Consider the following 13938-nt stretch of genomic DNA (forward strand, 5'->3'; position numbering starts at 1 on the left):
TATAATTGTGTAGTGTATAACAATCAGATCATACTTATTACGAGAAAATAAAAAATAATAATTATGTTTAAAAAATATTAATTATACAAAAAAATAAGTGAAAATAAATAAATATTTTTGTGTTTTCAGCGCTATAATTTGGCGAGTGTTTCCATAAAATGTAGGGCAATTGGGGGAAAGAGGAGAAAGAAAGATGGGAAATGAAAACTTTGCTCTAAATTTGTTTTCTAGACTTTCTTGGATCACAGGGAAATGTTGAATAAAGCTGAACTGTGGAGTTCATAGCATTTCAGATATTGGCAAAATTGAGAATAGACAAGGATTTTTATGCGTTTCAGACATAGAGGACTTTCCATTGGAAGAAATGATGGAGAGAATGTAAATAACTCATGGCACTTTTTATCATTGTTAGAAAAAATGAGTTTTCAAAAAGTTATTTAATTTCGACGGTGACGTCGATCTTTTAATATGTTGTTGTTGGGGTAATCGGAAATTTTCTTCCAGGAACTTCAAAACAAAAAACAAAATTTACGGAAAGTAATATATGTAAATTTTCTCAAGATATATTAGAGAAAATTGATCAAACAATTCATAATTGGAATTATATTTATAATATAGAAACATCTTTTGTGAAATGAAGTGAGTTCCTGAATGGACACACACATTTTTTTTTAATGAATAAACACTTCTTCATTCGAATCATTAATGAATTGACACTGATTCAATTCGAAAAATTGCACTGGCACGTTCCAATTTATTATGGCACGATTTATTATTTAATTATTAAATACTAATAATGAAAATAATAAATTCGAATTAATATTGACATTGGAGATTTTCCTCTACACTAGTCGAGATTTTATAATTACAACTTCTTTTATTCATTTCCACTCATAAGCATTACAATATATAGTTTTTTTTTTCAACGTGAGATTTGCTTTATATAGTTATCACTAACTATTTCCAACTGACGTTTCAGACGACATGGATTAGGGCCTTGTTAACTTGACGAATATGTATATGTATAGATAGTGTTAAAATTGGAACTTGAAAAGGTATTTCTCCGGTGAAATGAAATATGGCTTGCTCAGTTGTGCGAAAATTTAAAATGTAATAGCCAAAACATCTTTAGTACGGGCTAACAAGCATGAGACAGGCTCCCAACAAGCAACTCCAAGAGCTCAAGCCTTAGTTTCTTATTCCTTCCCGCCCGCCCCTTGCCGACGATACGATGGGGTGGTATGAAGGAATATCATGATACTCTACCCGCAGTTTGTATGCTTTGCAAAGCCATCTCCAAATAGGAACATTTATATGCTGTCCAACTTTTGCTTGGTCTTTGCTTGGTCTTTTGCTTGTGTGATTTTCGAAATTTTTTGGCTGCTCTCTTCCAGAATCTCAAAACAGAACTGAGAGCAAACAAAAGACGATCTCTTGGCCCGACGGATCATAAAACAAGCATGTTGAAGAAGCAGAATAAAATTAATGAGTGGAACAAAAACTTCAAACTTATTATTACCCCGTTTACACATCCTTCGATCATCCTACCACTTGAACCAAAAGTACACTAGATTCAGGAATCTCATTACGATGACATTTATGTTACATCAGATGTGTTTGACATCGTGAGTGACAACAGTTGGATAGTTTACTTTATATTAGATAATCCAATTATATGCACTAGATAGGGTAAAATATACTCAGTGTGACATTGAACTTGACACTGTCCCATTTTTGGTACAAGTGATTGTAAAACGCAGAAAGAATGCTCAGTCAAAAAGTTAAAGCTTATCGGTGCTTAGTACGACTGAATAAATGATGAACATACCAAGTCTTTGTATGTCCCAACAGAAGCATAAAAAGCATCACACAATCTAAATCTAAAACTACAACAATTCAAAGCGACCAACGCATATGTTGGACAGAAGAATCATATCCCCTGGAATGCTTGAATTCATGAAAATGGTCTTTGGTCGGTTGAGACAGTCCAAGCTCTCCATTGTACTGACTATTATCTAAGTGAGGAACTTGGGCTAAACCCAAATCAGGACGCATCTCATTTGACGTGTCATTAGCTTGGCCACTCTTAAAATCCCATGAAAGGAAGGAAAATTGACCAAGGGATGCACAAGGGGTCGCCGAAGACTGAACTATGGCTGTTTGATTGGGTCCACTAAAAATGTTCATATCAGGACTGGATGATTGGTTTCTTGAGCTCCAGGGCTGGCTTGACAGAAGAGAGAGAGCACTGCTGGAATCCGAAACTCCACAAAAGCATTCTTCTGGAGATACCAAAGAACCAGCAGAGCAAGTAGGACTAGTCGTTGATCCTTGCAGAAGATCAGGTAAAGAATTTTGTGAGTTACCATTCCATGGAGGTTGATGTTTTCCTGTGACGATTGCTTGATTTCCTAATCCTCGTTCGGGTATGATATTCGGCCACGTATCACTTCCACTGAGCATTGGATAAGTGCTGAAATTCGTCACAAATCCTCCAGCTTTGGTGCCGTTCTCTGGTAACAAGAACGTTAGCCACCACTAGTCTAAAACTTTGAGCTGACGAGGGATGGCCCAATAATAGTTTTTATAGTTTAAAACTAAGAAAATTGTGAGTCACATCCTAATTTCTGATATATAACATGTCATAATCTCTCCTAAATGAACCAATAATAACTTTTATATATATCAACGACATTTAAATGGATGGTTAACAAGTCGTTGGTATCTTACCAAATATGGATGAAGGAAGAGTTCCACAGCGAGGTGGCAATAAAGATCGTGGAGGTGGCTTCCTTCTGCGCTCGTTGTGTCCAGCAAGGCGCCTACGGCAGCTACGTTTTCCTTGGTCAAATTCAGGCAATTGATGAAACCTGGATTATGACCAAATCGAAGAAGTTTACATATGTATAAACATTTGACACATGCGCTTTTCTGGTAAATTACAACGATAACTATTTATTCTCTTATTCTGTAACAAATTTCATATTGATTATCGAAAATAGTCACGACCATCTGAGAATTGATTAGATTTGATCAACAAAAAATTCACTTTACAGTCTACATATCATTAATTATATGCAATTCTTGTAAATTCACTAAAGAACATCAAAAGGCCAGCATCACAAAATTACCAAAGGCCGCTTGATAAAATCAGGAGACGCCGCATTACAACAAACAGCGTACTGTATTCTCCCAACAAACAAGGTTGTCTAAACCTCAGGATTAGTAATAATAATAATTTAGAGAATGATTAACAAATTTATGACAAGTGAACCAAAACCACAAAAATATATTTCTAAAATAAAATTGAGAAAGGGGTAAAAAAAAAGAAGTTGAATAAACCAGACCTGCTGCACTGCTGGCAAAACCTCTGCTCGATGCCTGCTACAATGACCTTTGGGAATTTGGAATGCGCACCACAAACTTTGTGCCTCGAATAATAAGCCTTGGCATCGCTCAGATCTGCGTTGCACCCCTCCACCTGACATATAGGCTGCTGCACAACTCCGGCCCTCCCTTTTCTGGCCGACGACGGCGGCGCCGGCGACTGCCCACCACCGCTTTCTGGCTGTAGTCCAGAACTCACGCCCTCGAAGTAAACCTTCTTGCCAAAATTCAAGCCATTGATGAGTGAGTCTGCACCAGCAGCAGTCGAGAAAGAAGAATAAGGAGAAGAAGATGATGAACCTCTTTCCATTCTTGATCCCTATAACCCATTCATTGTAGCTTCGTGAATCAAATGCAATCCACATGCACTATTAGTTCCTTGGAACAAAAACTAATGAAAGAAAACAAAAAATTCGTGTATATACATATATATAAATATTTCAAGTATAGCTATACTCGAAGCTAATCTTCTCTGGTGGGCAATCATGATCAAAAGGATAATCAGTAGACGACAGACCCCGCCAATGGCTTCCATTTTCGTAATATACAACACATATATCACCTGTGTGTTCTCATACAATACATATGTAAGTTTGTGCTCACGATATTACTATCCACGCAGAAAACATTTCTCACCTTTTAATCAAAAAATCCAGTCTCAAAAGGTGTTTTCTTTGATGGAAGAAGTTTACGCCAAAATAATGGAGGGCAAAGCTAAAGGACATAAAGAAGAGACCTTGATGACCTTTTCTTTCCAAAGTTTCTCGACTACTTTTTTATGATTCTTGTTCGGAACAGCTTTAATTTATAGCAACAATTTTTATCATTCTTGTTTCTCAAATATAAATAAATCTAGCGTTGTCCAATGGTCTGAGTGGACTCCACCGCAATAATGGCCAAAATTAAGCTCATTCATAACCTTTGATATATAGCTTCTTCATTTTTACAGCTTATAGCATCAACTTTCCAAATAAATTCCAACCAAACTACAGTAAAATTATTGCATTTAATAAAAAGTAATTCGTTATCTAATTTATTTTTTTATGAAAAATTTGTTATGAAACAATATCACATATCAATTTTATGATACACATCTCCGATCGACTCATTCCATGAAAAAATATGGACCGTGTCAACTCGTCATCGTGAGATTGTCTCACAAGAGGCCTATTTTTGTTTCTTATTCATCAATTTGTTGGTTCAATTGTAGGTTCAATTCCTACTCGAGTCTTTTTTTATTCCTTCTTTTTATCTATTTATTTTTTTAATTCATATATCAAAATTGCAGTATCGTCTCTCATCATTTTTTATATTTATATTTTGATCCTCATTTAAATATAAATCAAATGAATTATAAAAATATTGTATAAATATGCAATGTGTACGTCGGTACGTACGTGCGTCAGTGCACTAGTGTAAAATAAGCATGTGTATTGAAGAGAAGAAAAAATATATTCTTAATTACGAAAAAAATAGATAATAAATATTTATGTCACCTTTTTTTTCTCCTAGCATTATGTAGTATACACCACCACACCAACTGACCTCATCTTCTTCTCCCCACCCAATATTTCGGTATACGGCAGATAAGTAGAATCAAGAGCTTGCTTCTTCTTCATTCTTACTATCATATTTTCTCTTTTCGAATTCGATGCTGACTCGAGTGTTGGAGTGATGTCACCTTCAAACGGAGTTATCTAATCTTTTTTTTTTTTATGTGCAAATGCATTATGGAAACGGATTGATTAATTTGATGGTAATTCAAGATTTAGATGTTTTGAAATTTTGTTCATCTAAACAAGTCAATGGATTTGAAATGCGTCATTTCAAATCCATCAATCAAAGCACAACATTAAATCGAGAACTAAAATAATTTTACACCTACTTGAATCTAAATATAATAATGGAAGATAATTATCAGATAGATGGAACTAGGCAGAAGGACGACACCTAAACCAATTGAATTTTGTGGGATGTATGATTTGGCACTTAAAATCTCTTTAAATTTTCTATTTTTTCAGTTTTTTAAACTTGAAATTGAGGGTGGTGCAGTGGACCAGGGTAAGCTTCTTCACTTCTTGAGTTAGGCAACATTCAATTGTAGTTGATGGCATTATTTACCGTCCAACTTTAAACCTCTCATTCAAAATAATCATCGTCTTAAATTTCTTATAGTTAACAATACTATGTATATATAATCATATTCCGCTTTCATTAGACATTATCTATGTCCCGTAATTTGCATTTTGTTCCGGTTTTGGTCATATTAATGGTTAATTTTCATTTTTAGTAATGTAACTTGTATGTTTTTTCTGATTTTTGAACCTCTTTTTTTCACCGGATTACATCATGGTGGTCGGAAATTTATTATGTGGAGGTCGTCGACGTTGACTTGGATTTTTGGAAAGAGACATCGACATGTATCATGATATTTTAGAATATATATGACCTTTGAGATTTATTCATTTTTTTGATTGTTTCCTAGTTGGAAAATGAGTATCGTGTCACATGCAATTTTTTTTCAAAAAATCATGAATGCGTCCGCGACCACCACATAAGCAATTTTCGACGAATAGGCTGAACCCTGATCTTAAAGATCAAAGAATAAAAACTAAATGAAAATTAAAATACGAATTCACTAGTAACATGATCAAAAAATGTAAAAATTATAAGATCAAAAATATAATTTTATCCATTTTATAAGTAGTAGCAAACTAGTCTCAATCAGTAGCTTTTTTGTTTTTTTGTTTTGTCTATCAGTAACTTTTATGCATATGGTGTATGTGTTCTTTCGATCTAGTGTACTTATAATTTTATGGGAAGATAGCTGTTTTTGTTCAAAAAAAGGCAGTTTAAACTAAAGCCGTACTCTGTCTAAACCAAGGAATTGAGTTGGAAAAAATTTGAGGATAATATTATAAGGGGAAATAAAATATAACAAAATATATATTTCCTACAGTTACTTGTAATTAAGTCATCAAAACAGACATAACTATAGAAACAAACCGACGGGATATTTTCATAACATGATATCCACTCCGTCTCAAATATATATGTGATACTAGAGGGATGAATCCATCCAAATCGAGCCCACACCGGATCATGAGTCCCGGACCATCCTTAACAAATTTAGAAGGCCCATGACATGCTCATATATTCTCCTATAAATATCATGTTTTAGTGTCCAACTCGAGGAGATTCAATATATTACTTTTCAGCAGCACCCTTAGATGCTCTCCCTTATATCTTCAGTCCCTGACTTGAGCGTCGGAGGGGCTACGCAGAGACATCATGTCGGTCCCCTTCTAACGGTCTCCTTCCGTGATTGCAGGTTCATGGCAAATTCGAAACCTACGTCTGGACTAGTCTGGAACTGGACCCTAAATTTTCAGCAAGTATCAATAAAATTTAATATTATTTACATAGCTTGTCAGATCAATTTTTCATAATTTATTTTGTTGTTGATAACGAATAAAGTTTCAAAATCCACACAACCTTTCGCAAGGGGTAAGGCAACTCTTTGGAAACAACACATTGTTTCATGACACGTTTTCATGAAATGATGCATTGTTTCATGAAGAGTCACGTCCGTTCCGAATCAATGTTTCATATATATATATATGACATCATTAGTTCAAGAAAAGCATTCGAATTCTGATTTGATTTAGTTACCTACAAATTCAGAATAATTTCATTGTATCTTGAAAGAAATTTTTCACATCCATGTGGCTAAAGAAATGGAGAAAACATTTCTTAAAAAAAAGCGTTACAAACGTGCCTTGGAATTCATTCACACACTGTCCAAATTTCGAAATAATCTCTCAACATAGGTGACTTTGAAAACCATGCACTACCCTCCCGTAGGGTTTGCACCAATCTTATGCTTGATGTCGTTAAATTTAAAAATCACATATATCTCCCTCGAGATTTATGTATCTTACAATTATCTCTTTGAATATAATGAGACAGTTGTAAAAGTAATACAAACCTCGAGAGGAGTATATGTAGTTTTTAAAGTAAGTTAGATTAATTTTTTTATAATTATTAATATAAACTTTAAGAGAGATACAGTGTAATTAATTAATACTAAAATTTATCATATCTCGTCGTTACCTTGTTGGTTGATTTAGGGTCCTATGTTCTAAGGTGGCATAGGAACTTTAAGATAGGTGAAAAATGTGTAGCATTATTTATTAAAGTAGGGCTCTTGTGAAACAGTCTCACGAATCTTTATCTGTGTGACGGGTCAACCATACCGTCATTCACAATAAAAAAGTAATATTTTTTCATAGATGACCCAAATAAGAGATCTGTCTCACAAAATACGACCCGTGAGACCGTTTCACACAAGTTTTTGTCTATTTATTATTAGGTTTTCTAAAATAGTCATTTATTTGATTTGAGCCATGAATCATATCAAAATATATCAATTAGATAAACTCACTCTTTCATATAATTAATAATTGGTCCATATATACAATCTTGTCAAAAGGTAGATAGATGTTCCAATCCTTGTACCAATTTAGTCAACACATGTATTTCCATGCCAGTTTTTGTCTTATTTCTAGTTTGGTGTTAAAGGATTTGGGTGGCAAAATTTACATAAATATTGACAAATTGAAACCCTTTATTACCCAACAACATATGAAAGTATTGGAAGGAAAAAATAATTGAATGGATTCAAGGAGGATAAGGCAGTGATATATCTCAATTGTTGGCATATAGTTGTGTGCTTTTTTGTTGCTACTCTTATCTACTTTTTCCAACTCAATTATGTATAATACTTATGTTCCCTTCCCTACTTCCTATATCCACATGCATGTACCACCGGCATAGCTTGGAATAAAGAGTTTTCGAATATTGGTATTTGTGAACATAAATCAGAATAACGTGATCATCAACATATATAGCAACTTCTCGAAAGGTAAATATCACGCCGATTGAATGGTTATGATCCAATATCTCCACATTAGCTTCTAGCTAATTAATTAATGTTATAAAAACTCTAATCACCCAAACACTATTCTTTCAAACCGAATGGACCTGAATTAATCAAGAAAAACATATTATTATTATTATTCTGACCAATTATTTTATCAATCCTAACATAACTTATCTATACAATCCCTTTGCTATCATTCAAACTAAGCAAAACCTTAAAATCAATCTGCAATACGTAACTTTTAATGTTTTACTCGTTATATTACATAAATTTACACCGGTATTTTGTCGCATGCATGGCAAAGATTAAATGTCATCATAAAGAATTTGGACTCTGTTGTATGTAATGCGTTCGTTTTGGTTTGAAAAAAATAAATAAATAGAGACCGGGCTTGTAGCCCAGTGATCTCACCCGTTAGATTAGTTGGATCTCTTGCTTAGGTTTGATCCTCTCTCCCGCGTGTGTTGTAATAAAAAAAAATGAATGAATAAATAAATAAATGTACCATATATTAGGTGGTACGTGCAATGACGTTTTGATTAGCATGGTGACAAGTCAGGTCAGGCCATTAAATTGCCAAAAACAAGAACCACAGTGTGAGAAAGAAAGGGTCCCCTCTCCCCCAAACTCTTTGGCCTTTTCAATACATTTTGTGAAATCTTCCAATTACATCGATTTATGTTGACCACAAGTTCTCCGTTAAGCTTCCATCAAAATCTTTGTGAAATCTTCCAATTACATCGGTTTATGTTGACCACAAGTTCTCCATTACGTGTCCATCAAAATCTGATTAATATTTATGTATAATTTGATACCCATAAAATGAGTTCAACCCACTCTCGACTGCTCAAATAGTTGAAGCTCCGACAACTAGCCCGATGACCAACTTACACCCGAAGATCATCCTAGGCCCCGAAGGTCGACCTACCCAATATCCATTATAATAACAATTATGAGTATTGTGTCGACCCACTAGCCGACCAAACTATGTATTCTTATTTGACCAAGTGGAAATTCCGTATTCGGAGCTCCTGAGTTGAGCTCTAGAGAAAGCCTTGGTTGGCCCATTACGCGTTAGAAGGGTTCGGGTATCAGATAGGCCCACATTCAGATACAAAATTCTCCTATCTAAGGAATGAATATCACCAAGATATGATTCAATATTATCTAAGATTCTGAAGATCTAGAGTCATATAAGGAACGAATTCTAATTGGGAAAAAACTTTATTCATATGGTAACTCTTATCTCATACAATCCTATCTATATTTTTCATATTCTTTAACTTGAGTGTCGAAGAGATACGCTAGAAAAACCTTATGGAATATCTTTGGTATTCTTGCTTGTGTTTTCAGACCACTTTTAGGTTCGAGCTGACCTCTTGGAACACATCCCAACCCCTCTACATGTATCACTATCTTTATCAACATCAATTGGCATCGTTTCTGAGAATTTGAGTTAAAGACGTAGATACGGACATGGGAGAAGAAGAGCTGCTAACAAAGAAAATGACCCCGATCGCAATGGCAATCTAAGTTAAATACGGTGAACCTCTTTATGGATCATCGAGCTCGGTTGATCAAAAGGACGGTAGAGGATGCCCTCCATCATAACTGACTCATATTCCTCCACTGCCTTTACCTCATCCTCCACCACCACATCTCAGTTAGATATGATGTGGGAGGAGATCAGAAGATTAGGTCACCAGGTGGGGGTTCAGCCCACACCTTTGGACAGGGAGAGCTTGTTCCCCCCGATTGTACTGGATGAAGAACTCTCGTTGAATTTTCGTCAGCCAACCAGTGGGGATTATGAAGGGATCACATATTTGTAGGAACATTTTGGGAGGTTCAAGAATGTCGCCTTATTGCACAGGAACTCGGATGGATTTAAGTGTCGAGTCTTCCTCACTACTTTGGTGGGGTCAGCCCAGAAATGGTTCATTATTTTACACCACGATCTATTAGGAACTACTGAGATTTCAGCACTGATTTCATGAATCAATATGCCACAATTAAGAAATTTTTGAAATTAGGCATGTTCAAAATAAAGCAAAACGAGGTGGAATCACTGAGAGAGTTCATTCAGCGCTTCAAAAATGCGGCCATTGAGGTACATGCAGCCACCACTGATACTCTCATACATGCATTTGCACAAGGCCTCCGAGGAAGAGAATTTTTCATATCCTTGGTAGAAATACCTCTTCGCAGCTATGATGAGATTCTGAACTGATCTAATGAATATGTGGATCTTGAAGACGCACAAAGATAGAGGTGATCAAAGGAAAATGATAAGGAGAAAAGGGTAGAGTTAGGGAGGAAAAGGTCAGCAAAGAAAAGTGGCAAATATAGCCGAGATAGAGGGTCCTTTCTTTACGCCCCGCTAAGCAAGAGTTTGGAAAGAGCTATGAAGATATGCGATCAAAGGAGAAAGTTGGAACATCCAAGACAAACAGAGAGGGGTTCGCATTTACCTCCCTCGGATAAGTTTTGCGAATTCCATCAATAGTATGGGCACACTACCAATGACTTCCAGAGGCTGGGAAAGGAGGTATAGATAATCATGTGAGGATATTCGTAAATGAGGACTCTGATAACCTGTGTAGAAGGGCAATAATCGCCAAACAACAACCATCATAGTTCAGTATAAATAAAAATCAGTCTATTTCATAATTAACTCAAAATAATATTGTCTTACAACGATAAATTCTCAAAACGAAATAAAATGTGCTGAAGAGTTATATATTTTGAATCAAAACTTATGAAGAACATAAGCGAGTAGTCTTTATGTTTTGAAACTTCATCATCAACCCCAAAACATATCTTGTCCATCCTCCGCTACTTGATCTTCGTTTTTAGCTGGAGATGGTAGAGTAAAGGATGAGTGTTTGAGGAAACACTCAGTAAGTAGGGGTCGATCGATTAAACAAATACATAGAGAGATATATTTAAAATACATATCCTAAATAGATTTTCAAAACTTAGTATATCGATTTATCATATCAAAACATTAACAGAATCAGAATTGAAATATGGAACTGAGCTTATCATAATAAAACAGAACATATCAAATTAGAATAAACGAAACACTGTTATTCATCTCGTTATCCATAGTCAAATTGTCCCCCATATGTTTAGTCTTCTAAGAGGTGAGGTCATAACACAGTTTTATATCCACTGATGGGGGCCAAACATAATTTACAATATTTGTTCCATATCCAACTCAAATCATAACAGTGTATTACATAATCAAATTCATCAAACAGAACTTATCAGAATTTTGAATGGAATCGGTAGAATCAAAGAAAATAGAGAACAGAATAAACATATAGTACATCGATCGAGATTTTAAAATATATCGTAGTATTTTTCAAACAATAAATAGACATACTTAAAATAAACAAGAATGTCGTATAATATTTATGCAAAAGTCCACTTACAAAGAAATATATATAACAAAAGCCCACTTATGAAGAAATATATATAGCAAAATCTCACTCACGAAGAAATATACATAGCAAAAAACTACTTTTGAAAAAATATATATAACAAAAGTCCACTTACTCTTGGTTCAAATGTACGATTTGAATTTAATCAATATTTGGGAAAAACTTGGGTCGAACATGAGCAACAATTTGGGTGAACTTGGGCAGCACTTGGACAGCACTACAATGGCCGAATGTAGCCTCTCCTCTTTATTTGAAGTGGTAGAGACTTATGAGTGATTTGGGGGGGATTTTTGTTGTGGTTTTACAATAAACCAAAGCCTTTATTTATAGGCCTCCAAGGATAAGGTGAAAGGTCACTCCATTCATTGTCATTTATCTCAATATAAATGTCATTAACCTCTTCTTATTATCATTATTTTTCTCTTAATATAGATAGTTTAATGGTTGATTTATCGTGGTTTAAACTAGTCATTAAAATGGTGATAAATGGTCAATAATTAGGGGAATATGGTTATTCAAATTTCCACGCTTATGATTACATGAAACTCGAAAATGTTGTGCCAAATGAGCTCAAATTTCCTATTACTTATACATGTCTTTCCGTTGCAAGATTTCAGGTCTTCACAATGAAAGTTGTCGTGAAAATCGCCTGGGAGCTTATTTCCTAGCTTGGAATGGGTGGACGCTGAAGAAGTAACTAAGATTAAGAGAATGAGATCCTCAAATTCTTATGAAAGAACATAGTTTGCAGGTTTAGGCTGCCGATAAAACTAATATCAAACAATTGTAGAATATTTCAAGGAGTTTGGATTCAAGATTGGTGAAAAGAAATGAAGATCCAATAGCAATTTACCTCCGTAGCTTATCCTCGAAGCAACGGTCAGGTGGAGGTCACTAACAGGTCTCTTATACAGAGCCTTAAAGCGAGGCTCAGTATTGCCGAAGGACATTGGGTAGAGGAGCTCCCTAGTGTGCTATGGTCATATCGGACCACCCCGAAGATCGGAACTTGAGACTCTTTTCATACTTGTATTGGTAATGAGCAGCCTTCCTTGCAGAGATAGAGACAGATTCGTCAAAATTCATTTTTTTATGGTGAAGGGAACGAGGAAAGACGAGCAGCTGACCTATACCTGGTTGAAGAAAAATGGAAGACCGCGACCATCAGGACCGCGACCATCAGGATGGAAGCTTATAGAAGTCGCATAGCTTGGGCTAATACCGAAGGGTCATACAAAGGAGCTTTCAAGTGATAGACCTGGTTTTGAAAAAATTCCAAAAGCTGGATGTTGGGAAGTTGGTCCGTTCAAAGTGATTGAGAAGCTTAGCTCAGGCGCACACTATTTAGATGACCTCATAGGTAAGAAATTGAAGAGACCATGAAATACATATCACCTTTGCAAATATTATGCTTAATTTCATTATTTTCGGTACTTTCAATTTTTCAAAGCATTGTACTTTAGTTTTTGGACAAGTTATTTTTACTTCAACAAGATTACATGTTTTTACATAAATTGTTACAACAAGGATATAAAGATTTTTATCCGACCTCAACTCAAGAGCCGTGATCATGAAGGGCTCACCTCGCCTTGGTTACACTAGGCTATAAGGGTTTTCATCGGACCTCAGGTCCGGAGCCTTGATCACATTGTTCTCACCTCGCGTCGGTTACACCAAGCTATAAGGATTTTCTTCTTACTTTAGCTCAAGAGCCTTGATCACATCGAGCTAACCTCGTCTTTGTTACGCTAGGCTATAAGGGTTCACTGACTTCAGCTTAGGATCCCTGGTTACATCGGACTCACCTCACCTTGATTACACTAGCTATAAAGGTTTTCACTCGACCTCAGCTTAGGAGCCCTGACTCATCTCGCCTCGGTCATTTCAGGCTCTAAGAATTTTCACCCAACCTCAGCTCGGGAGGTTTGATTAAGTTAGGCTTATCTTGTCTCGGTTACGCCAAGCTATAAGAGTTTTTATATTATTATTAGTTTGTGTTTGTCTTCTGGAAGTTGCATTTTTTAAAAAATTATTAGTTGCATGTGATTATTCATTGTTAGCTTTATATAAGGAGCTCGCATATGTGAGCATCTGAAGTAGCAAGAAACTAGCATTTGTCCTCTGTTTCTTTCCTTCTATATCATCTATAATTATACGAGTCTG

The 13938-nt window shown here is 35.4% G+C and overlaps 1 protein-coding gene across 3 annotated transcripts; it reads right to left on the reverse strand.

Moving 5' to 3' along the window:
* Window positions 1-1687: 1687 nt before the first annotated feature.
* On the reverse strand, window positions 1688-4181 carry LOC142529781 (squamosa promoter-binding-like protein 9). Of its 3 annotated transcripts, none has more exons than XM_075635417.1 (4): window positions 4024-4181; window positions 3348-3706; window positions 2731-2870; window positions 1688-2513 (listed from the first exon to the last, which is right to left on the reverse strand). In XM_075635417.1, the coding sequence occupies exons 2-4, from the start codon at window positions 3695-3697 to the stop codon at window positions 1897-1899; spliced, it is 1107 nt and encodes a 368-aa protein (XP_075491532.1). In that variant the 5' UTR covers window positions 3698-3706; window positions 4024-4181; the 3' UTR covers window positions 1688-1896. The 3 variants fall into 3 exon arrangements, with proteins under 3 accessions (XP_075491532.1, XP_075491533.1, XP_075491531.1); XM_075635418.1 differs by lacking the exon at window positions 4024-4181 and adding an exon at window positions 3844-4012; XM_075635416.1 differs by lacking the exon at window positions 4024-4181 and having other exon boundaries at window positions 3348-4011.
* Between the last annotated feature and the right edge of the window lie 9757 nt (window positions 4182-13938).

This window comes from Primulina tabacum, chromosome 16 (genome assembly GCF_025594145.1).
Source record: "Primulina tabacum isolate GXHZ01 chromosome 16, ASM2559414v2, whole genome shotgun sequence".
NCBI lineage: Eukaryota > Viridiplantae > Streptophyta > Magnoliopsida > Lamiales > Gesneriaceae > Primulina > Primulina tabacum.